Here is a 27,623-nt window from a genome sequence, read left to right as displayed (position 1 = left end):
CTTTCAACTTCGTTACAAATATCGCAGACTCCTGTGCATTAAAGCCTCCAAGGCTTATTATGTTTTACTATTACTACAACAACAGAGGCTGTAAATGGAAAAGACGTTATTGATTCGACTGATCCGCTGAACGCAGGTTGTTCTTTACCGGGCATTTGGTGGCCTTTGGGCAGGTCTGCCTTTTACCAGCCTGACAGGGTACGACTTGGACCACTTCTGGGTGGGAACATCACCCCGCCTTGGATTCCCCTGCGGGACGCTCCTCCTCGAGCACCTTCCCCTTTCCCAAAGATGTCTGTCCTTTTCCCCTTCCCTCCAACTCCTCTCCCCCTTTGCCAGGGCACGCTCATGGAAACCGTAGCGCTTCCCTCCCTCCTCAGCTAGAGAAGTGACAAACCCACCCAGCGACAAATTCACCTTCTGTAAATCCATCCCCGCAGGCTCCTGATCACTTCCCGTCTTCTTCTGTGCACTTGAATTAGTCCATGCCTTCCTCACGGAAAGGTGAGCAGAAAGGAGAGCATCGGCGAAACCAGATTATACCAGTTTTATCCCCCTGCACTGTGACAGCAGCTTTTAACAATGCACCAGAGGATTGCTTTTTTCTTTTTTTTAAAACTTGAAGGCAAAGTACAACTTCATGTGTAATTTCCTGTCCACTGTCACCCAAAGGAACCACTCAACGTCTTGGCTTTATTTTTCCTAAGGCTCCATTAACCCGTGCTTCACTAAACAGGAATCTTCTATTTTCTCGCTCTCACTGACATTCACAATTCTCCTCATTTTGACGTCTAAATTCCATAAATATGTTGTTTACTCCCTCTTCTGGGCTATTAATGAAAAATATTAAGCAAGATCAAGCCAAACATCCTCACATACACGCAGCATCTAAAAGTAATATTATGCCAATTATTAGTAGGATTCAACAGCGCAGAGGTTACTAATTTAGACAAATGATGTGTGGTTGGTTGGTTTTTTCCCTGAAAACAAGTGAACACAATCTCATTTTGGCTTTTTGGAATATTAACTCAATTAACACATGCGAATGCAGGCTCCAGCCCTGACACATACACACACTTGATCCGGTTCTGCCTGAAATCTACCCCTTAGTCGCTTCTTTCTCATAAAAGGGAAGAAGGTGCTTCAACGAATACACGTGATGCGCGTTATTTGGATCGGCAACATTTGTGCCTTCTGTGCCTGAACGGCACTTAGAATAGGTTAACATTTGGTTTACAACACAACAATAAAATTTGCCTTTATTGCAAATAAACAGAGTATTCACACCTTACAATATTGGTTTAGATGCAGGATTATATTCACTCTTAGAGAATCTAATATTAATATAAAAGGCGCACACATTTCACGTTTTCACACTTTTTTATTTTCCAAGCAGCGTTAATACATATTTTAAATATCGCATTTACTTTGTTAAAACATGAAACTATATATGTACATTTCTTTGCAATCTGAGAACACACACCGTCAAGTAATCATTTGTACAGCAATAACATGTACCCAAAAAAAAAAATAAAAAAAAAATAAACAGCCCCGAATTTTTAACATCCACTCCCCCGTTTGCTTTGATTCAAAAGCTGCACTAGGGGGAGAGAAGCCTCACCGTTATAGTAGCTGAAACAGGAAACAAACACCGCTCTCTTCTAATAACTGTCTTTAGCTGCTTTGATTGGCTGCAGTTAATATTAATAGTATAACCTTTAAAAATTGTGGGGAAAGGTAATACTTTATCTTCACTCCTCATATTAAGGCTCCAAAGCAAGCTTAATGAGAAACCATTATAAAATCATACTGCTAAATAGTATCTTAACTCACAATTCAGCCTATATAATTATATCAGTATTGCAACTGACAATTACTACTGATATATCAAACTTCCCTTTCTTGCCCCGTGCTGCTCAGGATGAGGGTCACGATTACAGCATTAGCGACTACTTGGGCTTACGTTGCAAGACAGACGCGAGTCCCACCCACACCTCATGAATACAGAGCTCAGATTTTGCTTACAAACAGGAAGAACGTGGTCTCAAAACCTACGGACAGGACATAAAACGTCCCTGACACCGCCCCCCCCCCCCCCATCTGGCAGCCTCTGCTCAGGATTCCTCCTGGAGCGCCAGGCCATGAGGGGACAAGCTCAGCTTCAGGGCCTGGCCAAGCTTTTCAAGAGGGCAAGAGCAGGACGACATCCTGTAGGCACAATCCAGCGTCCCTGGCTCTAACCAACGCCTTCCGTCTTCGTGAGCACAACAAACTCAATCATCTCGTTGTGAACAAAAATAATTAGTAAGTACATTTACAAATGACATTTTAAAGACTATTAACATATAAAACATTATCCTCTTTATGAAAATAGACCAATTTCAGCACAAGCTTGCCTTTTGGGGGGAGGAGGACACGTACATTTTATATGTTTTATTTTTTAAAAGGCCAGTGTTCTCCTGGACAGCTGCCAATAATCCGGTGTAAAATGTCCTTAAAGCAAGACAAACTCCTCTGTACTAATTCTTTTTAATCTTTTCTTTTCATCCTCAGAAAAAAGGTTGTTTTCTTCATGGAGTGGACTGGAAGCAAAGTCATAGTCTCTGGAATGACCCTTTACAAAAGTAAACAAGGGATATTTCTCCTTAGATGAAGATTTCAGCATCTACAACATAAAACACATACCAGATAAAATGTTAATTGGAAATGAAGAGCTACAGTAAGTAGTGATATTTATCTGATGATGACTAAAAAGTAAAAAATGCGTTCTTTAGTTTTACTATCATATTAAAACAAAAGCATTGCACCATCTAAACATCCCCTCCTCCCGTTAAACAAACATTTACTTCCATTTCTTCTTCAGGTCGCTGCTAATTTCATGCCTAACCCTGCACCTTGTTCCGTAGAGATCCCCTCTCCCTGCTGTTTGCCTCAGTGCAGCTGGAGCTCACGTAGGAAGATAAAAAACTCTACAAAATAGTTAATAACGTCCTCCTCAAGCACAGGTATGAATTCGGCGGCAACTAAGCATCTCAGAGAGGCATTTTTATTGTAGAATCAGCAGGTACAATAATCAATATTTTTACTGAAAGTTTAAACACATCCACCTATGTAAATAACCCAATCGAGAGCACATGGCTAAAACCCGCCTGATGGCAGCAACGGGCTGTGGGAGCTGGGGTGCCGAAACCCCACGTTTATAAATAAGAAAACTGAGCCTGTACAAAGCAGGTGGTGGGGAATGATAAATACTAAAACAGATCAGCAATACTGAAAGACATTGCAGCCTTTCAGCCTGTTTTGGACACTTAATTGTTCACAGATTTTTTTTTTAAGTTTTTTTTTTTTTTTTTTTAAATTTCTTACCTGCTTTGAAAAATCAGCAGAGTGCTGCAGTGACATGCAGAACTACATTAGTTTAGAAGTATACGCTGTGCGGAACTAAAATCACTAAACATAATTTCATGAGAACAATTAATCTAAACCAGTGAAAAAACCTATATTTTTTAAACAGTAAGAAAAAAAGTGGGGCAGGGGCAGGGGGGGTGTTTAAAAAAAATAATTAAAATCACACTCACGGTAAAATTCTTCATTTTTACTGAAATTTTCTACTTTATTCTAGTCTATTTTAATTGCATTTGGCTATTGTAACGTGAAACCTGGGTAAAAGAGGAAGGAGATATAGGAGACACACACAGAGTAATAAGCAAAAGCAAGAGAAGAGTAACAAATGAGCTTTAGAAAGTTTGTAAGATGTACAAATGCTTTGTTTCTGGCCGAACACAGACGGAAGGTAGGAACAGAAACTGATGGCCACACGAAGGCTGTCTGCTGGGCTGTGGACGGGTGGGCTGCGGCCAGCTCCTCGTCGCAAGTTTGCAACAGAAACCTCACCCCCGGGAAGGCACGGCAACTGAACAACCATCGCACCTTTAGAGGTGGCCTCTCCAAACTGGGACAGAAACACGCCTGCGGTTCCACTGCCGTTGTCTGTGTTCAACCCTCCCTGAAACTTCCTTCTCCAAGGCCCCCCGCACAGCTCTCTCTGTACGAAGGAGGTGACGAAATACTCAATACAGAACATACGCTGGGCACAGGCAAACACCTAAACGAGAGTCGCGTGGAACTCAGTTAAGATGACTGCAGTGATTATCAAGCTACGTCTCACTCGGTGATCACAGGTAATTTGAAACTCTAAAGAACTTGCAAGGCCTTTGGATACCGCTGTGATGATTTCTACAGGGAAGCTTATTGATAAACAGCAACATTTTTTAGTATTTCAGTGTTAGACTCAGACTGCCGCTGTTGTCACTGCAACAATTAATTCTTTGTGCTGAACTGCATCCAAGTTCAACACTCAGTCAGTCCAGTTCCTCAGAGAACTTTTCATTCCTGCTGAGAACCCGGGCTACAAACAGGCAAATGCAGCTGTAGCCCAAATGGATTGTTCATTTGCTGTCGTGGGTTTCGACAGGGAAACAAGTCACTGCATTAGCAGAAAGGCAAGCCTGGTACCCGTTAAATAAGAATGTAAAGTAGCAGCAGAGTGGCCAGGAAAAGGCAGAGCGATCCCCGGCGCTGAGCAAGGCCAGTGCTTCTTGCTGACCTCCGGATCTGCCACGTGGTGTTGAGAAGCCAGAGGGAAACTGCTGTGCCTGCTCGGAATTAGTGCTGAAGTGAAGACAGAATTAAGACTGCAGCGAGTCGGTACATCCATCCTTCCCAAGTCTGGATGTGTTTCCAGGTCTCCTTAATCTATCAGCTATTTAATTCCAGGTAATAATAAGCTACTTAACAATAGGTGCCTAATGAGCAAGTACAAAACCAAAGAGTAATCTGAATGGGATTTGGAGGGAGTTTCACCAGTGGCTCCATGTGGGCCCGTGATTTCAATGCCCTGATTTCTCTGTCACTGAATATATGGCTCATAAGGTTTATCCCCAAGTAATAAAAGCTAAATCTTTTCTCCCACCTCTTATTGCCCACACGAGCAGCTAGAACCTGAATTTTTTAGTCTAGCCTACATGGGGCACAGTATATACTGCGCTTTATAGTTCGAGAGTCGTTGCACTCAAAGTGCGAACGAAGGGAAAAATAAGGGAAGAGCAGGAAAAAACAAAGGATGTGAAGGAAGGATTGAAAGATCACAGAACGTTTCTCACGTTGTATTTATATCCAAACTTTCCTCTATTTTCAAACTTACTGTGCCCGAAATCTGTTTCTATAAAATAATATCATTAATAATAAAGAACTTCTGTCTAAAATACCAGGATAATAGCTCCAAGACTTAGATCAGCCATGAGAATTTTCACAATATATATTCAGAAAAAGAAATGTACTTAATCCCAAACTTGAAAGAAAAGAAAGAGGGGAAAAAAGAGGAAGAGAACTTCCAATGCAACCAATTTTATAATTAGATTTTTAGAATATAAACTTCACTATTTAAACTTTCCACATATCCATTGCTTAGGAACTTCTTTAAATCTATTTTCCACCTCTCTGTAAACATCAAAGAAACAACTTCAGCATCAATCAATATCTATAAAAGATTATACACAGTATTAAGTTTAACATTATTTTTTTTGCTATAATAACAGGACATTCAAAATGCTGTGCAAACATTAATTCCTTGTGCTGTTGTGATAACTACTGTGGTTAGAATATTAATATTGTGACCATCTTTTGCTACTGCTGCATCCTTTCATAGCCTATTTTTTAAAATCACAGAACACAGTTATTCGCTACCACAGGTAACAGAATGTATTAATAAAGCTGTACTTCATACACTCGCATGCTGTAATAAGCAAGGAAAAAAATGGCAATTACATTTGGACCTAAATGAACCTATACCAGTGTTTTTCAAGCGCAAGGAGGTGATCAGACAGATTTGCTGCGTGATACCTGCTCTGGAGACTTCAAAACGTTGTTACCAAATCGTAAACACACAGCCTTACACTTAAATGCCATCAGGAAAAGCACTTACGCTAACAAGAAATAATATACTATTTTGGCTTGATCAAATACTTCCATTTAAAGCCCTCCCTCCCGAGGCCCTGCCTGCCTTTCCAGCGTCCCCCCCCAGCAGGGGACAGTCCCCGCTCGCCAGCGCTGCCTGCAGAAATATTCCCATTTCACGAGTGCCACCTCGTGGGCCCGCCTGCGCCCGCTCGGCCGCCCACGTTCTCCCCAGCTTTTACCTATAGGTAAAATCGGATGAAATGAAAAAACAATCTCGATTTCTCACGATTATAAAAGCAGCAATAAATACGAAGACAAGAATGATGTCTGTTTAGAAGGGCGAAGCCGATTCTCTCCCCTTATCCATAGGCAGTGCACACAGGCCGTTCTGGCTGAGGAATCGATGTGGTACCTTCGACACCTACCTTCGTTATTTCTTCAGAAGCCTTCTCAAAGTCCTGCACAGTTCTACAATAAAATCCAATTGTGCAGCTCGGATCCATTTTTTTGAATGACATCTTTTTGGGAGAAGGACAGTGGAATGACTGCAAGTGTCAAGATTAAAAAACACGAAACCCATGGTTAAGGCTGAGAATGGCATAGACCAACGCATTTACTTTTTTCCCCACCAACAGCTTTAACGTACAATCAGTCCCCTGCATCGCTTGAATTAAAACCCAGCACACAATTCTGAAGTTATTTCTTCCAACCCCCCCCCAAACATTCCAGTAATTCCGCTCTTCCCCACATGTACAAAACCTGCTGTTCAACGCTGCATTCACCAAACTTGCACACAACACCCTGCTAGTCTGAGATCTGTCACAGGTCTGCCGCTCCGAGCAGCACTTTATGAATATTCCCAAGGCAGAGGAGGTGAATGCTCTTCTGCAAATTGAATTTGTAACAGCTTTTGCACTATCTTACAATTACTGCTTTACTACCTCCGCCCATTGCCCCTTTCCCTCCCCCAGCCTCTATAAAAGAGACATAATGGAATAAACCAACCTCATGCATTTTCCTTTAGTAAATGAAATGGGTTAAAAATCCCACAAAACCCACAAAAGCAAAACCATATTACAATAATCCACAAGTAGGGAAAACCCAAACAACATGCCCTGCTTTATAAATGGTTTTTTCCTAACGTGAAATCTCTTTTCATGACAGATGATGCTCTGACAGTGCTGTGAACTATCAGCAGCCATGCTGTAAGAAAAAACAAACAAATACAAAAAGCCTTTCCCCACACTCCTCATTCGCAGCCTATGAGAGAAAAGGTAAGTATATGCTACCCACCCGGATTATGTGTTTATTTATTACAGGAACCGGAGTTTTGATGAACCTCATTTTCTAATAACTTAAATTATTTCATCACCACTGACTGTCTCACAAAGGGAATCCCCTTTATTCTGCTTCTAACACGCAGAACTACTCCCTCATCCCACCTCTATTAAATCACTACAATCCTGCTACGCTGCTCCGTAACGAGCGCTACCACACCACGCCTGCACCACGCTGCAACGCAGGCACCGCTCTACTGAAATGCAGATTTTGGTTTTCACGAACTTCCCCCAGTTATCAGTATTCTCCAGTGAATATTCTGCACTATTTCCTTTCACATTGACGCGCAGGCTGTGCAGGGCTCACAGCGCTGGCGAGCATGGGACCAGGACAACTCGCCAACACAACACTAACTACAGGACACAGCAACGCAGCAGATTTCTTACCAACACCAGTGTGTTTATCCTTCACAGAGGAACTCGCAACTGCTACAATCTAATTTGACTACAGCAACAGCAGCCCCTGACAGCTAACATCAGGCAGTCTCTATACTAGAAACCCCTTTTATCTTTTTTTTTTTTTTAATCTTTCTTTTTTTGCCAGTCAGAAAAGTTGATGTACAGAAGACGACAGCGCTAGTTACCTGATCTGAGAGTAGCTGTCAGCGTTATAGTTTTACATATTGAAGTATATCATTCTTTACTTGTGATTACAAACCTAAGAGAAGTATTTCTATTAAAGCTCTGCTAAAAAATATAAGCAAAGATGAAAAGTTGTATTTCTACACGATTGATTTTAGTCACTGTTTTTTCTCCTAATTCTGTTCAAATTTTATATGCAGAAGTTGTATTTTGAATCTTAATTCCTGGGTCATCAAATGCATAAATCGAAGCCTGCCTTCCACACCACATTTCAGCAAACTGCGATCCGGTTGTGCTGTGCTGTTCAGGGCAGAAGTCTTAATGCTACACAAATCACTGCACAACAAAGAGAAGTGGGTAGGCATTTTTTTTCCCCCACTCCTCCAAACAAATGGATTCTGGAAGCCAATACAGAGTGGATTGATTTCCAACTTATTCTGGACAATTTGTCAATTTTGAAAATATTCCCTACAGATAAATCTAACAAGCAACTATCCACACTAAGAAAGCAATTTCTGTTTACTTTTGACATTTCTGGACAAAGATATAATGCTATTAAATGCACTAAGCATTAAATTGCGATATATTTTCTGTCTGCAGAAAAGCATTAGGATGCGATCAAGCCAAGCTGGCAGCTCACATACCTTCAAAATACATTTTAAAACCTTATTATTATTTGGAAATTCATATTAATGCCAGCCTGCAGCACAATCTGGAGGATTAGTCATGGGAACAGAAACCAAAAAGACGTGTATTTTTTGTAGCTTGGCCACTGAGCTACGGTGTGACCTTAAGGAAGTCGCTTCAGCTCTGCTTCTTTGTGCTCTTCCTATCTTTTGTCTGACTTACCCAATTGAACTGTAAAATCTTCAGAGAAGGCCTTGTATTTTACTACAGTTATTAGCATAAAGGGGCAAGGAGCTTGGTTATAATCTCTGGCTGCTGCCACAATACAAATAGGCAGAGCTGGGACTCACCAACCCTTCTTTCAAATAATAGGGTAAATCTAAAGGCATCTCTAAAAATAATGGAAGTTTCTGTCTAGGATGTTTTTTGATACATTTCGCTGCTATGTTCTTTTTTTAAATTCAGAATCCTCTAATTTCCTAGAGAATCTCATACTTCTGTATTATATGTCATGCTAATTAAAGCATCTTGTTAAGCATAAATACTGAAAACTATGTTCTGTTTGCTTTAAACCAGCCCCAGAATTTACCATTAGCACTGTATAACAGTATAAGCCCTTTGATATAGATAAGCAGTTTTCCTGAATACTATAGGATGGTATTTTGATTAAGGTATCGTGATCAACTTCTACGTGGATCTTTCTTTTCATGGTAACAACAGACAGGACCATTGCCGTTCACTCCACTGTTCTCAGTTTAAGTTGACTCTTGGCTGCTCTACCAAACAGAGGCCGTGAAGATACATAACTTCATTACACACCATTTGACTTACATTCTAAGTGTAAACAGTCAATCTAAGATCACCTACTCAGTTCCTCAGGTGTGAGTTTGAGAGTTGCATACAACTCTCTCCCACTGTTCACAGGACTTTACTGCAGAACTTTAAGAATTCTACATTAAGTCTCTAGTATTTCCGGGGTGGTGGAGATAACTACATATTCCTCTTATTTAACAGCAGTATGTATTTCTGAAGCTGTGTTTCCATGTCTAGGAGTACTTAACTTCACAGAACACAGTGGTCTGTGGAATCACTACTAACAACCAACTCTGTTGTGGAGCAGCTGATGCTGTCCCAAGCAGAGGATGCACCCAGAGAGCGTTTCCACACTGACTGAAGAGTTGCTCCAAGGAGGCTGGACCTTCATGTGGAAGTTGGACACAAGATCATGAAGGAGAGTTTGTATGGATGGCACCGAGTACTTCTACTGTGAGTACTATTGAACACTTACTTCTGCAACTGATAATGTTTTCCCACGGTACTTGTAAATTGAGTTCTTTAATAACCTCCTTTAGCTCTATCTATTTTCAATGCAAGTTATTTGGTAAGAGGTTAAGGAAAAGGGAAAACACTATTGTAAATAAAAACAAGCATGATTTTTAAGACCCAGGAGTAGCCTGAAAAGATGCATTCACTACATCTAGATGCACCCAGACAGTTGTGGCCTAGAAAGGGGTCAGGGGAAAGAAAGAACAAATGCAGCACCTACACTTTCAGACCTGTCACTTTCTTGAAAACTACTATTCCATAACAGTAGCTTGATAAAAAATAATAATAAAACTCATTAAAAGAAACAGTTCAGAACACTTGAGTGAAATTCATCTAGTCAACCACAAACTTCACTGATACGCCTCAAAAGCTTCCACTTGTACGAAGATAAAAAAAAAAATTACCTCTACAGTTGTTAGGAGCAAAAGTTACATTTCAAATGACAACCACCTATTCCAGTATAAAAATATTATGAATTCTTGGATAAAGAAGCAGCAGGTAAACCTACAGGAACGCTGGTTCCAACCTGACAACAGGCTCCTACTATTGAATACTACAGTAATTCTCTCCATAATGCTGAGTGCAACTTTAAAATAAAATAAAATGACCAAAAAGACAAACTAACAAACACAAATTCAAATAATTCAGCTTTAAGTACTCCAAATATTGTCTATTTTCTTTGATGGAAAAGTACTTAAATGAAGCGATCATCTGTTTCTGAGGTTTTCTGATCATTAAAAAGAAAGAGACGGAGATTAATGAAGTAAAAATTAAATCCCCATATTGAGTTTTTAACCTCTGGTCATTTTTGTTGATTATAGGCCTATAAAGAAGGGCAGAACTTTGATAAATAACATGTAACTGTAAACCCATAAAGATGCAGCTAGCTAGAACATCTCTAAATAATTAGTGTTTGATTCATATGGGAAGCAAACAGTGCCAGGTCTATATCCATACTACCTCAAGAGGGAAATCCTTTATGCTGACATCTACAAAAGATTGGCAGTAATGAGGATCCATGTAAATCAAACTGTCATCTACAAGGACAAAACAGAAGACAAGTAATTCAAAAAACACCTTATTATTACACTGCTTACAATCCAATTTCTATGCAGAACAGCTGAAAAAAAAAAAAAGCCAGCAAGTAACTGCTTGCCAGGCTGATATTCATTGACTGAAGCATAGGTTTTTGCAGGACAGATTAACTTTTGCATAATCAAATATGCTTGTATAAGCAGAATTTTTATAAAGTGATGAGACTGTCATTTAATTTTTGGTGATAAAATTACTTTTACAAACACACAATTATATTCTGGAGTTTGCATATGAAAAATGTATTGTGCTACTTCATCCTGACAGGAAGAATGTATTGCTTGTCATTTAAGCATCAACTAACACCACTTAAACTAGTAAAAAGTAAATACGTAAATAAGAACTGCCAGACAGTAATAGCAAACGCTCCTGAAGTTTGGTGAAACAGATAAATTATGCCTTGTTTATGCAACAACGGAAATTAAATGTACATTTTACAGAATCCAATTACTCTATGGGGTAAATGACAAATGACTGGACTTTGGTAGATATGATGAATTAATAAGGTACTCATTTTGCTATTTTAATCATGCTATTTCCCACTGCTTCGATATTAACTTCCTAACTCTTAAAGAAAAATATTGAAGAGACATAACGTATTACAACACTAACCTTGAAATCCAGCAAAGTAATACGACTGCTTGGGTTTGCCACCAATAATACCAACACAATACTCAAGGCTTAAGATTCCCTATAAGCAGAAGATGAAATAATTAGGACAGTTAAACAGAAGAAGTATTAAACTGAATTAAAATCTCTGCTCTTTCTCTACTCTTTTTAGGCAAATAACTTTGTTCCTTTTTTTTTTTTTTTTTTTTTAAAGACTGACTTCATGATTTTCTGGGGCTTGACTCAATTTTTAGAAGCTTACAGCTGACCAAAGTGAAAATGTACCACCAGATATTCCAGAGAAAGTCCTCCCTTTTCATGAGATGCCCAGACATTGAGAGAACTGGCAGTATCATTTCTGGGGAGGAGACAAAATGTAGCATCATACGAGTTGAGCACAGGTTCCTTAGTCAAAAGATATCAAAGTATATAGATTTACAGAGTTCATATACATTTACATTCTCTGCCCCTGGTGGCTCTCTTCTTTTTGCATTCAAATGTAGAAGTCTGTCTAGAGTATGAACTTTTACATCATAGGGAGGAATGCCAGTTGAAGCAAGAGTGATTACAAGATACAACTCTGAAAACAGCAGCCCAAAATACTAGAGGAGAGACACACACATACACACACACAGAGACAAGCCCTATAAACCTTAGTGCTTCGTGGATGTTGACTGTGAGGGTAGAGGAATCAGAGCCATCGGTACGTAGCAACTTTGAGAAAGAGACATTGCAAATACACCTAATGGGATTTGAAGGGGGATGTGGGGTGAAATACAGGAATCTTTTCAGTCTGGAGGTGTAAAGGAAATATACTCCTCCAGTCACTGCAAGGCTAGGAGCCACCAAGGAGAGAAAGAGTTGGGGTATAAGCCATGGGCTACAGTCACACCAGTGCTCCCAGGGTCTTTCTGTTCATTTAGGTTGAAAAGAGTTGGGTTCTGTTACCCATGTGTCTGTGCAGACTTTTCACTACATCATAAAACGTTGATTTTATGGATATACCTTCCAGTGCTGGGGAGCAGGATTTACCTGTACACATGCAATTTTGCCAAGGTAAGAACACTGCAGTAGCTTAAACAGACTGGGATTCTCTATCACCGACAAGCTCTGGATGCAGCCACAGACTATGGACGCCAAAGAAATCACCGTTGATTGTTTCTCTATTAAAAGAAGTACCTAGCAAGGGAATGGAAGAAGGCACGGAGAACGTTCCTCCCTCTCCCTTCAACATATTTTTACTCTTCTTGCTTTTGTGAGGTTCTGTTTCTTAACAGAGCTCATTAGGTTTTTTGTGAGTATTCAGTCTTGGCTTAACACAGTCCTCCATTAGTTAACCCACCGACTCCAGTGGGAGCTGAATTTTGCCAACATTGAGCACTTCAGAAAGCTGAGCCCAACTGTTCTAATGCAACTGAAGCCCAAGACCATTAAATATTCTGAAAACTGAACAGCCTTTCAATGTCCATAAATCACAGTGCTTTTCTTGTGGCACTAGACAAGAGTTGGGTCCAAAAACTTGGACGCTGGCCCAAACTGGGACAGCAATCCAGAAGACTAGCAGTTGAGCGAAAGTGAGATCTCCATCAGCTGGCAGTCTTACCTATATCCTCTCCTCTAAGAGATCAGCCATTAAAAGCGTAACCATTATATATCATTGTCTCTCAACAAAATGATTGGTATTTCACGTAAGACCAAATAATAAGACCAAAGCTTCTCAAGATAAAATTTTCTCCGCTTAGACGATGATACAGTAATGTAACATAACAAAAACTGTTGTACTCCTCACCTGAGATGCTAACAAAGTCAAATTCAGTCTGGTTTCTACAGGTTAAGAGAAAGGGCTGCTGATTTAAAATATGAATGAGAAGGCTATTTTAGAAAAGGCTCCTCAATGGCTGAGCATTACAGGACATTTAGGTAGATCAGAGGCAAAGGCTGAAACAGCTAAGAGGACACGTCCTCTGCCAGTGAAACAGAAAGGAAGAAAAGCTACTCAGAGTAATGAATAACTGTTTAATTTATGGGAGTTTTCTTGTAAAAGTGAATTATAAAAAATTCATCAATTTTCCTCCATAAATATAAAATCCTTTGTAAAAATCACCTCTTGTACTACATTCTAAAATCTGCATTTTTAACTTAAATTCAGGTCCCGAGAAATTTAGTCACTTCTTGTGAAGAGTCAAGCTAGAGACTGGAGTGACTAATATATGCAATTGAAAGCCCTCTTATCACAGTCTCCATTATACCGGACTGCAAAAGGCAGTACCAGGCTTGGTAAATGAGGAGCAGAAATCACCCCGGTAAAGCCCGTTGGACAAGGCAAGCTTAGATAACGTGACTCTGCTGTGAAAGCCAGTGCCACGCAAACATATTTTACTCTGGCAAAAGAGAGGTTTTGAGAGCCAAACTGAGAAAGCCTCTGCAGGGTAAAACCAGCCATAGATATCCGTCAATAATAAAAGCCAGTATTAAAGAACTGGAGTCACTTTTATTTCGCTCAAAAAGCCTTATGAAAGTTGCAGAAGCAACTGTTTGTTAGCTTACAAACCGAGGCACTGCGTGTTTTCCTGGACCTGGCTGATTCAAAGGCTTTTTTGCAGTTAACATTGAAAGTAAAGTAAGGTTGCCCTAGATCGTGTCTGAGACCACAGGCTTATCTTAACTGTAAGAACTAAACTTTTCCAAAGCCAGCTCTCTGAAAATATAAGGAAAAGAATCAGGAAAGAAAAACAATTTAATAGTTCATCACTGAAATAAAAGGCTTCATCACTCTGTCTCCCCATGCCATTAAAAAACTAATGTTTTCCTGAAATGTTACACAGAAGAGAGAGTCACAAGAAAAAAAGAAAAAAAAAACAGTAATAGATTTTGTTCATGCTACTACTACATTGTGGTATTTTAAAAATTAAAACAAGAATTTGAAGACAGACAAACAGCAGCACGGAAAATGATAAAGCAGCAGGGCTAAGAGAACAGTCTCTCAGAGAGCAGTATTCTTGTGCTCAAGAGACAGGAGTACGGTACGTCTTCAGGGGCTAGCACTATAAGCAGAACCTCTGCTGAAAAAAAGGGGACAGCACAGACTTTCCTCCCCTCTGCTTTCTCCTTGAGTTTTACTTTTTTCCAGTTCATTTTTATGTGTGGTAACTGCTTGCTACTCCTGCATCACTGTCCTTTGAAACGTTCATCCTAACATCGGATACGTAAAAAACATCTGAAGTAGTGACTGAAGATATGAAAAAATTCTAACCCCTCTCTTAAGGGGACTAAAAAGACAAAAGAAAATGGGAAAAACAGACAAGCAACAACCTTAAACCATTTGACATTTAAGAAAATCAGAAACAGAATGAGGAATTTGGTATATTTATGTTTTGAAATGCTGACTGATACTTAAAATAGCACAAGTCTAATAGCATATGTAACTAAATTACCATTTGTAATCGGAGCCACTGCATTAACGTCTTTTCAGGTAGCTACTTTAGGAGTAGGACAGTTATCGCTGCTTTACCAAGGGACATCATGTGCTCTGCAATTATGTCTGATCTTGTAATGGGGAAATTTAAAATCTGTAAAGTCAAACTTTACAACCTTCAACTGTAAAATCACCACCACACATTTAATAGGTAGAAGATTACCATCATGAAGTCGCTTTTCATATCACCTAGTCCTACTATTTAAAAAATGATTGAACTCTCATTTCATACCTTTACAAACTCTAAGTAGTCCATGTTTGTTCTCTCTCCGCCGAGTCTCACAGGAACTAATATAATTACAGCTTTTGTGTCTGCTTTTCCAGAATCCATAAAAGAACATTGTCTGTCAATAACATCTGAACTGTAGACTGAAAGGAGACACAGGGAAATGTTCATATTTAAAATACAACACCTAGCTTTTACAAAGACACACCTACAACACGTCAACACCTAGTGTGACAGGCTAAAACTACAATCCTTCAAAATATTACCGTCCTGCTGAAATATAACTTGAGTGACTGATGAAAAACAGTGTTATGCTTCCTTATTTCAGCAATATTCTGTGGAACGGTAACGTGTCGCTGCTAAGACTCATTGTCAGGAAAATGCAGAAGGGACAGGTTAGGAGAAAGCCAATAAATATTTATTCACTTGATATAAACTTCTTCTAAAAGGAGTCATTTAAAACTTGAAAGCCTACAACTAACAGAAACATCTACATGTTAAAGGAAAAAAAGACAATAATTGATTTTAATAATTACTCAAAGTTTGCTGTCTAAAGTTAACACAACACAGTCATTGAACATGTGAATGTGAAAAGTGTAAAACCTTAATGTAGTATTATTGCTTATTCTCTCCAAACTGAGAGATGCGAAAAATCATCACCAGAACAAAGAAGCGAAAAATTCATAGAATTTTAAAAATTTCCACTGTCATAGTAAGTCGAGTGAAACTGGTTTGTAGCGTATGATTAAACAGTATCTCTTTGAAACCAGTTTGATTGATTACCCAGGGGTGTCGGTCTCGGGGTGTCCTATCCCGAGATCGGTTATGACATAACTAAAATTTCTGGCAGCTAAACATGGCTACTGAAGTAATACCTTGTGCTTAGATTTGAAAGACTGTAAGTCATTAGCGTAAAGTTTCACCACACGTTTAGTTTCTCTTGTCATCATTTTCTGCTCGCGAGCATCCAGAGCTCTAAGCTACTCTGCCTGTTATCGATTATTTAAAATGCCAGGTTGGAGCAGAGGAAAGGTTACCACTGACTCGGGTGCGCTATCCTCCTCCCATCTTTGAACTCCAAGCGAAAATGGCTTCTTACTATTCTAAAACACCGGCGCAGTGGGTTTTTCCCCTCTAGAAAAATGGATAAAAGCATCCTGTGATGCAAAAGACAAATAAAACCTAACTAACAAATCTAACTGAACCGAAATATTTTTCAGTTGCTTGGTTGGTTTTGGGGCGTTATTTTTAATAAGATAGGGAAGTACTTATTAGCTTATTGCTAAGACAACATTGAAGTGAGTACAAAACAGATCAGTAAGTGATTTAAATCCAAAATAAAGAGCTACAACAGGCAGATTGTAAGAAAAAGTAACCTTGCTGAATTTGGAATTACACTATCTTCTACCATAAGATCCCAAACAAGCATTGTGCAGTTTTCACGTTGTGATGTCTGATTGTCAAAGAGAACAAACATCTGCATATATCAACAATCCCTTTGTCTACATAATCTCAATGTTGAGGATCCATTTTTGAGTTTATTTTATCCTTTAGAGCTCTATTGTTAAGTACTTACTGAAAGGCATAAAAAGCATCTAAAATATTTGCAAAAATCTGCATAATCACAACATTTACCTGTACAATCCTGAGCAACATAGACTGTTACTCCTTGTAGCTCAGGGTCTCTTGCTTCTTCAACAGCTTTTCTAAGTACAAACACAAAACTATTTAACTCATCTCTGATTTTAAAGAAATTAACAGTAAATAAACATATATTATTTAATTTTTAGAAACAGGTTGGTTTTAATTGTTTGTTGTTGGATTTGGTTTTTTTTGCTTTTGTTTGGTTTGGTTTGTTTGTTTTAATTCAAGACATCTTCCATTCCTGATAAATACAGATGGGGGGGGGGGTTGTTTGTTTTTAAGCACTGGATACCAAGATCCAGCGTATATGGCAACATGTTTTTCCCAAACAAAGATGACAATGTCTGTCTATTTAGAAGAACAATGAAAACCACAAAAAAAAAAAGCCCAAAGAAACACATTAACTTACAATGAAATTCATATTCACTATCTAATTTGTTTCTGTTTATAACAATTTTCTGTCATTTATATTGGGATAATAAAGGCTAAATTTGCTGACAAAAATATTATTTTCAACTCAACAGATTTCTTTAGTTGACCTCAGTTCATGTAACCAGCCACACATGAGCACCTCATGTCTACGGAAATAAAGGTTTGCACGTAAAAAGCTGTGAGGTTTCACCAAAACTTCCCAAAAGATAATTGCAATACTAGGCTATCCTCAAAAGAATAAGAGTAATGGACCTAAAAACGAAAAAGAAAATACATGTCGATAGTCTGAAGCATGATCATCAATCAAGGACAACATATGTAAAGAAATTAAACTGTTCAAAATAGAAGATTAGCCTTTGACTTCAATACACGCTTGCATTAAATGGTCACTATCCCTTTATTTCACAATATATTTTGAGGAATGGTTTAATACAGTCGTTCTCAAGTTATGAGACAGAGCTATACGTTGTTAGTGCTGCTGTACTAGAGAAAGGAGATCTAGGAAAGGAAACCTTTGCAGTGCTGGAAATCACTAGTTGCTTTGTGTTGAATGGAATTCCGGACCAGATTCCCCCCCGCTCCCATTACGTAAATAGGCTACTGCAATTTAAAGCAAGCAAAAAGAATTCTGACAGTTTCTATCATCAGAAAAAAAAGAGAAGAAAACACATAAGTAATACTAACACACATACACCTGATTATTTCAGTACAGGTTCACTTAAGATTAATATACTTTTATAATAAATATCCAATTCATCTATTCACATATATAGAGACGAATGTATGAACTTTGGCTTCTGCTGCTTAAATGACTTATTAGTGATTCATTTTATAGGTAAACTGGAATCCACTAAGAACATAAGCATATAAGACTACAAAAAAACCAAACCAAACAAAAAAAAATTGGTAGTATTCAAAGAAATAGCATGTAAAGGCACATAGTATGGAGAAATTTGACTTTCGACTTTTTTTTTTTAACCACACTGAATGTCACAGACCCTTTACTTTTACTGTGATATAATTATAATATTAATAGTCCCATACATTTACAGTTTCACAAGAATTTGATGTGTCCAAAGAAATGCTGAAAACATCAATTTTAGCTCTGACATTTCATTACACTATCAGTACATTACAGCCCCCAGGTTACAGTATAAAAAAAAAAAAATCTATAATGTTATGCATGTTCCAAGGTTGAAAGAGTGGTTAGTTTTTAGAACATTTCATTAAATGCAGCTCTACTTAAAACCCCAGGTTTGGGAGAGATACTTGGGACTTCTACTGCCCAAGGTACAGGAGAACAGGAATGCCGTTTTTTTCCTGAAATAAGGTTGAACAAAGGCTCAGAGTTCTACTCCTGCACCTACTGCTGTCTCCCTTCCCGCCTCTGAAAAATCTCAGGAATTGCTACTAATATGGACATTTTACAAAGCCAATAATGAACAGTTAGATGTGCAATTAAGCTGAAGTAATCTCATGACACTTTGAAATGCTCCTCCTGTAATGTGTAAGGCACGGTAACAACAAAGAATAAAGGTATTTTTACCTTAAAATGTGTGCAACAACTGCAGGCCCATACCAATCTCCAGCAATTTTTCCAGACTTCTTTCCATATTCTATTAGCTGATGTAAGCCAAAAGCTGTCAGCGGAGAGTCGCCAAACCAAGAAATTATTTTTCTATGATAAACTTCATTCCTCTTTTCGTTGTCATCGTAGTTTCTCTTTACTGTTCCCTGATGGTGATTTGACAGGATCTTGGGTTCTCTTTCTGCTGTGAGCGATGCTTCGAATGATGCCGTCAGCTTTTTCACTGTATGGGCTGTCCACGATTCAGAATCTGAATTGTCAATGTCCAACGCATCTGGCCAGACCCAGGCTGCAGCAAGAAATTTTAAGATGCAGATTAAAACTTAATATTAACCCTTTGGTATAATCAGCAAAACACATCCCTTTCTCCCCCATGTTCCCCAAACCAGTAACGTGCACTTAACATACCAAGATGCAAATGTCAGTGTTAAAATGTAAACGAAGAATTCAAGTGGAATATGATTTGCTTTTATTTTCTGCTGAATGACAGGTGGAACAAAATACTACTAACAGGACATTTGTCAGCAATTCAAGCTATCTATCTGAGATAGCAGGTCAGACTCTGTGATCCCAGTCAGTTAAGATACACAAGATATATAAGGCACAGGTTAGAACTATCTTACACATTAAAAATATGAAAATTAGCTACTGAGTACCATCTAAAAAGTTTTATCCAAACCAAATAAGTTTCAAAAGCTGTTTTTAATTCTTCTGGTTTGTCACATTATTAAAAGAAATAGACAAACCTGAGGAATTATTAATGTAAAAAGAAACACTTCCTCCTGTAAAATATCAAAGCAGATCAGCAGAAAAATAGACAACATTTCTTTCTTCACTAATTTTGTGAATTCTTCACCTAGATTACAAGACAAGCTTGTTTAAATATTATTCAGCACAGTATCCACAGTCTGCATTTCTAGCAAAAGGACTCTCTAACAACGCATCCTGCACACAGCGTTCCTCTTACAGCATCACGGGGGTTCAGCAGATCTCGGGAACAGCAACGCTTCCCTTCTCAGCTGACTGAAAATCTCTCCCACAAGTTCAAACAACTACTTGCGACACAGAGCACATGAGGAGATCTCCGCAGCACGGCGGCCGCGCTGTCAGAGCAGAACACAACCTGCAGGTCTGCGATGGACATCCCAGCAGGCCAGGGGAAGGCCAGGCCACGCGCCAGCGAGGAACAAACCCTGCAGATGAGGGGCTTTTGCTCAGCCAGACGGATTTGGGAAAGCTGCCGGGGGTTCAGAGAACTGCCATTACAGCAGCAAGAGGAACCTTTTCTGACAGGGAGCAAGAACCGCAGCCCTTCTCGTAACTCTTACTGAAGTATCCATGTAAAAGTCTTTGAGAAACAAAGAGGAAGCACAGAGGCAACTACATTTTAATGCTAAAATCTAACTTAGGGCTCCAGCAGCATCACAAGTATTGCCGGTAATGGCCATCATCCGCGTCACCCCCTCATTGCAGGGTGACAACCACCCCGCATCAATGCCCCTTAACAGAAGTGACACCGCTCTGTGACACCTCGTGTTAATTCTTCACTGCAGACCCAGGCAGATGTATGCATAAGCTCAACGTAACATCACAGGTCTTGCTACTCCTGTATTGTGAGCTTCAGATTTAAGTCAGCGTCTTAAGCACAGACATTTAAAAGTTAAACTTACCAGTACCTTAATATTTAAAATAAAAACTCATTTACAACATCATTCAGCAATATCTGGAACATTCCACATAGCAGTGGAAGTTTAAGTATTCCAGCTAGTAACTGCAGTCGAGTTTTGCTTTGTAACAGAAACAATATCATTAAACTATAATGAAAACATCTCTGGGAAAAGAGTAAACAGCGATGAAAAACTTCATGTAAACACTTAAATATGTTTCAAAAGCTACCCAGACCTCATAAAAAGCTTTTCAAAAGATAATTCACCACCTGTCAGAAGACTGGGTGATGAGAAAAGTAGTCCAGAAAGACCATACATATTCCATTTTTCTACACATTTGGATTGCCACAGAAACACTAGCACTCTGGAATCACCAAATCACTTTCCAGATTAGGATGCATGGGGGACAGTGCAAGGAATTCTTTGTAACCGTGGATTTTAAAGATATAAACCTGGGGCTTTTTTGTTTGGGGTTACTTGAGAATGAGCCATTATGCATTCCTACTCACAGGTAGCCTTCTGATCCATTTTTTTTTATTTCTTTAAATGTATGTATAACAGAAGTTATATTTAAGGGATTTGTGTTCTCAGCAGAAGTATTTTCATACGTTTTGATATTTGCAGTCAGTTGAAAGGGATAATGTCTGTTTTATGACTTAAGTGTCTACAGCAAAAGGAACATTGAGTAAGCCAATCTGACAGTTCAGTCGTGACACTGCCAAGAAAGACGACTTTGTGATGCAGCTGGTTTGGGACCGTGTTCACAGCTTACATCATATTTGCACAGTGAGTACAAAGCGTTATCAAAACAGGCTTTCAGAACTATCTTCTACTAAAGTATTTCTGTGATCCAACAACTGGCTGAGTAAACAATACACTGTATTCCCTCTAACGTGCCTGGGTGGCTTCCAGCCCATGTCTTGGATCATTTTGCCAACAAGCAGTGGTGACAGGACAGGACCAATTGTTTGAAAGGGGGAATGTGGTCGGTTATGGATTGAGAAGAGGATGGAAAGAATAGGTGGTTAATGAAGAGCCAGAAATACACCTACGCAGGACATGGCTCAGCTGGAAGAATGGGGAGGACGTGCACACTTCGCCTTGGAAAGTGGAAAGTATTCCAAGTCTCCTAAAGCCACTTCTTTGAACCAGCTGTGACTGAGGGAATATTTTGAGATAGACAATGATAGGAAAAAAAGGGAAGTTCCTCTGTGAGTACTCAGGGGGAAGGGAGGAAATGAAATAGTGCAAATTTCAACACAAAGAATGATGTATTGAAGTGAGATTAAAATCCTCCTATTAACTCAATATATGACTACTAGAAGAATTGAATAATGTACAACTTTAAAACTGATAAAAGAACATCACTTTTGCCATAGCCCACAGCTATGGGCTGCAGAACTCATTTCCATACCTTGAGTTGAAGAAATCAGCAAGATTCAAGAAAGCTGGCCATTTGCACGAATACTAACAATACCCAGGTATGGGACCACAAATTTTGGTGGTATTTTACTTCACAGTTAGCTTCTGTGGAGTTTCCAGTATCTTCCCTTGACACACCTTAGTATTCCCTTTCACAGAAATGGAAAGCCGGTCAGGTGGATCACTGTCCTGATGCCACGTAACAATTCCAGTAATAATGAGAGGAAGTCCAGAACCAAAACCAGCACGTCCTTTCGATTCTGGCTACATAAAGCCCATCGCACTCCCTACAGAACACTCAAGCTTATCACGCCAAATACAGAGATCTTCTCTCATAACTTACCTCTACCAAGAAAGTGAAGCATAAGACCTTGAGCCAGCAGCATTTGACCAGTTCTCAGCGTGCAACCCCAGCCACAGTCTGTTGTTAATGCAGACCCCTTTATCTGAGGAAATTCCTCTCTGTAAGTCAGCCATATTCTGGAAATAAAATCTTTACGAAACTCCTCGACGTTTCCTGAAATCTCTGTGTTGATTTTATCAAAATTGGACCCATCTGTAGAGAGTTCACCGGACTCTGTAAAGCAAAGCACAATTTAAGTTATAATTTGATATGGCACTTCTGTTATTAGAAGGTAAGTAGAAAACTATTCTGGTAGAAAATAGAAATAATAACAGAAATATACCAGCTGAAAAAAAAAAAACAACACAAAAAACCAGAGCAATGCAGCCAACATCACTGTGCAATGGAATCATTGACTTGAAAGTAAGCAACTGTTTAATTCACCTTGATGTAAATGGCCAAATAGAGAGGGATTTTTAGAAAACTGCATACTGGAAAACAATAACGAAGGTGCTGGTATACTGACTCTTTGTAAGTTTTTTTTTGTACACTATTTCATTCATGACTTTTTAGAAAGAAAATCTCAATTTGATGGGTAAATGAAGTAAAGTGCAAATTACAGCAGTAATATTTACAGAAAGAACTTCAGTGTAACATCTGAATAAAGCAGGTTAGGATGGGTTGCATCAGTGGTGGCACTGGACATTTAAATAAGTACTTTCTGAGCTTTTCATATTTACATTTTGAATTCTGTAATGGTTAATGACGGTCTTTCTAGAAGATTAAAAATATATTCACAGCGCTCCCGATGAGTAAGATTGGAATGAGTTAAGTGCTATGTACATACCGTCAGTTTTGAAGTGGTAACACTTTCCCAGCAGAAAGACTGGAGAGTTTCTACTGAAGTAAGTTTTTGTTTTCAACACCCAACCTAAAATAGATGCAAAAAGAAAGTACTGAAAGAAAGTATAAGAAAAGTATCTTTTCATCTTGCCAGACATCTCCAAGGCTCAGTTATTAGAATTAACAAAATTTAACAGAAGCCTAGTGGTAAATCTGAGCAACCTCAGTCCTAGAGGGAACGTAGAGAAATTAAGGTTAAGGGCTGATTAGTAGGCAGCACACTTGAAAATTTGGTTGCTTATAAACAAATTACTGATGTTCAACTGTGGAAAAATATGTTACTCAAGTGTGTGAAGTAGATTCTTCAGTGGAATTTGTATTTCACACACCATCCTACTTTTTCCAGAAAAGTACAGATAAGAAATAAAATATCTTTGTGCAGTGGATTCAATATTATCCCTGTTTAAAAGTCTATGCAAATCTAGTGTCATTTACACAATTTATTTACTGTTTTCAAAATAAGTAATTGAAAAAAGAAATTCTGCAAATTTATTTGAAAAAGAAAAAGCTAAACGAGTTTGTTTCCTCAGGCTGTTTATTATATCCAAGTAAAAACGGTTTCAAGGGCCATATTGCATTTTTATTATTAATATTAGTTAAGTTTCTCAATCACGATCCCATTCATGTCAACCAAGAAACATTCCATTCATTTCAATGGAGACGGGATTTTACCATACACTGTTTCACTTACTGTATTTCATGTTGTGCCATGCAGACATAAACTTTGATTTTATCTTTTCTACTTCATCTGTCCCTGTGGCCTCCATATTCAAATTCTAGAGAAAAAGCCATCGCTGTCTTGTAAGATGTTCAATTCTGCTACTGTAAAAACAAGAGTATAAACATATCCATGGGCACAGAGAAGTATCACCACCAGCCCACTTCGGTACTTAAGCCTAACATGACCAGAAACAGTAATAAACTTGAAAAATTCTCCACTTCCAGGGACTGGGAAGCAATCACTTGTTCCATGAATAAGTAATAAAAACATTTAATTCCAAATATACACCAATAAAATTACTATACAAAGCTAAATAAAATATAATGTTCTCCAACAGCTCTCTATTGCACAACAAACTGATCTAGAGCATATAACCTGTGCTGGCATACGAGCACTCGCATTCTAATTGGCAGTGAAATGAAGAGCTACAATGCACTTCCCTAAATGGAGTAGATGCTATTCTCTTCCGCTGAATGGAATACGATAAGCACTTTTCTTCCCCACATCAGGGGTCTTGAGAGCTAATAAACAAATCTTGATTTTAAACATTAGTTTAAAACAGCATTAGTTTCAGATTTCTAATTAAGAATTTTCTAAGCCAAAATTTACGTGCGTTGGAGGAACTGAAAGACAAAATGCAAGATGTTTTGCTGTACGTGTACAAGGCAGAAAGCATGTAGTACTGAAAACATGTGTAGTAACAGTGACATAATTTTGTACAGAATTAACTTGCTAGATGGGTAACATCAAAAGATGCGTAGAATACTGTCATTAAATCAGTGTTTACTTTGCATCCCTTCTAATTATCACTTGCAGTGCAAAAAAGGCTTTCTTCTGATTTGATCGTGTTGTCTACAGTGGTCCTCCCGTATTTCAAGAATGAGTGGTAAAATGATGGTGAAAACCACTACAGTTCAGAATAGTTTTGTAAAAACAGCTGAAAAATTTTCCAAGGGGGGGAGGGAGCGCCCTTTTACTGACTCTTTCTGAACTGCAAGACAAGACAGACTCTAACTTAAGCTAAACTGATAATAATACAATAATATATACTGCCTTTATCCCTGTTTCTAAGAAGTCTGAGAAAATGTGACAGAACTCCCTTTGTAGTCCAACCGCACCATTTACTAACAGGAAGTTTGCTATTAATAGAGTTTCCTTCACTGCACGCGTTCTGTCAATGGCTCACTTTAAAACAGTTGATACAGGAGGTTTTCTTGATGATATTTGGTAGCTCAAACCCTTGCATAGATAGCTGAAAAGTTAAGAGCTCCTGCTTTAACAGGCACTCTTGTGGGACATCAAAAGTTGATCATCACTGCAACTTTCACTGTATTTTTAGCTAAGTTCTGATAACATCAGATGACGATGTGAATGAAAGTGAACTATCTCATTTAATTAATAAACTTGGACCAGAAGCATACACCATCACTGGTACTATATATATCCACCTTACTTTAAAAGGAGAATGTAGAACCGTGTTTACCTTTCCATGTGTTATTCTCCATTGAATTGGGATCAAAAGCAGGACTAAGACTAAACCATGTTACTCCCTCCACTGGGAGCATATTTTAAGTAAGTAAAACCTAACCACTGACAGTGTAACTGAAGAGAGTGTGAAGATGTCAGGGTGCCAATGTCTTCAGGGCCTGAAGGTACTCGCACAGATGGGCTGTTTCAAGGATCTGTAGGTAGGGCAAGGAAAACACCAGTCTACTGCCCAAGCCATCCCTAGCATGTTTTTCTGCCACTCCATTGTATTATTTCATAAAAGTCTGTCAACAACTTTCTGACAATACAAGAGGCAATGCAAGCTCACAGACATGGGGGAAGATTGACATTTTTTTGCTAGTGAAAATAACAAATGGATACAACCCTACTTTGATTAGCCTTGTGTAAGCTGTTTTTTTGTAAGGGAAGGAAGAGAAAGGAAATTTAAGATTAGGTTTTAATTTCTTGCCTTTTCCCCCCCCCCTCTCTTTTTCCTTTAGGAGAAAAAAGGAAAGACTTCACATAGACATTATCACTGACTCCATCTGGCAAAGCTGGTAAGATTAACTTCTTCAGGACGTGCGTTTGGTCCAGCCTGTCCTTACACGATCAATCAGCAACAGTCATTTATGCGGGGACCACTCATTGCCTTAAAAGCCAATACCTATAAAAGCTCCCTCTGGCTAAAATTAGGCATGAAACAAACTCTACTGTTCCGAAAGGGCCTGAAGAAAAAATTACTGAAATAAGAAAGAAGCTCATTTTCCTTTAAAAGACAATGGTCATCGCAGCACATTTTTCTTCCCTCCCGTTAACATTTCTTCCCCAGCATTACGCTAAAGACGTGAAAAGGACTTCTAAGAAGAATGCTAACAAAAACCAGGCACATTTATTCCACTGGAAAAATGCAGGCTCTTCCCATCAATGCAAGAAGGCATCAGTAATAGTTCCACTGATATTAATGGAACAGCATCAGGAGAAGGTCACAGGGAACGCGGATTCAAGCCCAACGGACACAATGCAACCCCTGTTATTAAATCTAAAGCTAATGGTTTTATACTGAAGTTGTCTCTCATTTAAGAAGTTGTCCAGCACATACATTACTGGGACAATGTTACTTCACAGAGCGGCAGGACACACCTGTGAATGAAAAATGGAAGTTCTGTCCTCTCAGAGCCCCCTGTGAGGGGGATGATTGCAGCGCGGTGGCTGTTTGTTAACAGGCACGGAAAAAAAACCTCCCTAACAACAGAATTTGTTTATTTTCATTAACAGAAAAAGCAACCTAACCTGCCAAAGCAACTGCGGCAAAAGGGATGAATGAATTCTAAACGTGACTATCTTTATTAATTAATTAAAGAGTGAAGACCCCCTCCACTTCCTTCCTACCTGGAAAGAAACTGAACTAGCGGCAGTGACAGCAAAATCCACACAGAAGTCCCGCACAGACAATAATGCCTAGAAGTCATTTTTAAGGAGCGAGTCCTTTCTAGCTGTAAACACACATTAAGACGGTTAGAAACAATACTTTGCAAAGGGCAGGTGAAGAAACAGAGCTTTTTTTTTTTTTTTTCCCTCCAATCCTGCAGCAAAGACCGAACGTTTTACGCATTTAAAGCCAAGCCGGAGCTGTTGGCAGAGAACGGCCTTTCACCTCGCCCGTTCCCGCCCCGGCCTCCGCCGCCGCGGGAGGCTGGTGTCCGGACCCCTCACACCGACCGCCGCGGCCTTTGTGCTCGCCCCGCCGGCCCCAGTCGCCCGCCGCGCCGCCGTTACCACAGCCCGGCCGGCAGCGCGGCCCCGGGCCCGGACCGCCGCCCGCGGGTGCGCCCGGCAGCGGCCGCCTTTTCGCCGCCGCCGTTGAGGCGTTTCATCCCACCTCGCGTCCCGCCGCAACGGCGCCAGCCGCTCACCCCTCACAGAGCCGGCGGGCGGTTAACGCTTCCCCGCTCCCGCCATCGCCGCGGCCGCCGTAAAAGAGTGCGGAGGAGCCGCTGGCAGCCGTTAGGCGGTGGGAGCGCCGCTTACCCGCCCGGTGAGCTCCGCGGCGCGGCCGGCCGGGGAGCGGCCTCCCGGGGCCGCTAAAGCCGTGGGGGAACGGCGGCGGGACTACAGCTCCCGGCGGACGCCGCTGCGGGAGCCGGCCAGGCCCGACGGCGGGCCCGCGCGGGGCATGCTGGGAG

The 27,623-nt window shown here is 39.6% G+C and overlaps 1 protein-coding gene across 7 annotated transcripts; it reads right to left on the bottom strand.

Moving 5' to 3' along the window:
• Positions 1-1,361: 1,361 nt before the first annotated feature.
• On the bottom strand, positions 1,362-27,623 carry ATG4C (autophagy related 4C cysteine peptidase). 7 transcript variants are annotated; one of them, XM_054212741.1, is made up of 12 exons: positions 27,469-27,623; positions 26,830-26,933; positions 23,923-24,053; positions 23,176-23,259; positions 22,329-22,562; positions 18,855-19,185; positions 16,868-16,938; positions 15,239-15,375; positions 11,535-11,613; positions 10,791-10,867; positions 6,384-6,503; positions 1,362-2,665 (listed from the first exon to the last, which is right to left on the bottom strand). In XM_054212741.1, exons 3-12 carry the CDS (start codon positions 23,996-23,998, stop codon positions 2,495-2,497), a joined length of 1,380 nt encoding a protein of 459 aa, XP_054068716.1. In that variant the 5' UTR covers positions 23,999-24,053; positions 26,830-26,933; positions 27,469-27,623; the 3' UTR covers positions 1,362-2,494. The 7 variants fall into 7 exon arrangements, with proteins under 7 accessions (XP_054068716.1, XP_054068715.1, XP_054068718.1 ...); XM_054212740.1 differs by having other exon boundaries at positions 27,354-27,557; XM_054212743.1 differs by lacking the exon at positions 26,830-26,933.

This window comes from Rissa tridactyla, chromosome 8 (assembly GCF_028500815.1).
Source record: "Rissa tridactyla isolate bRisTri1 chromosome 8, bRisTri1.patW.cur.20221130, whole genome shotgun sequence".
NCBI classification, from domain to species: domain Eukaryota; kingdom Metazoa; phylum Chordata; class Aves; order Charadriiformes; family Laridae; genus Rissa; species Rissa tridactyla.
Note: the sequence above shows the minus strand (reverse complement) of the source record. Positions and strands in the feature narration are given on the sequence as shown.

Excerpts from the sequence above, each read along its gene's own strand:
- ATG4C (XM_054212741.1), bottom strand. The coding sequence starts at position 23,998 with ATGGAGGCCACAGGGACAGATGAAGTAGAAAAGATAAAATCAAAGTTT. Across the intron at positions 10,868-11,534 it reads TTACTTTGCTGGATTTCAAG|ATGACAGTTTGATTTACATG; the intron begins GTTAGTGTTGTA and ends TTGTCCTTGTAG. Across the intron at positions 6,504-10,790 it reads TAAAGGATTTCCCTCTTGAG|TCATTCCACTGTCCTTCTCC; the intron begins GTAGTATGGATA and ends TGACACTTGCAG.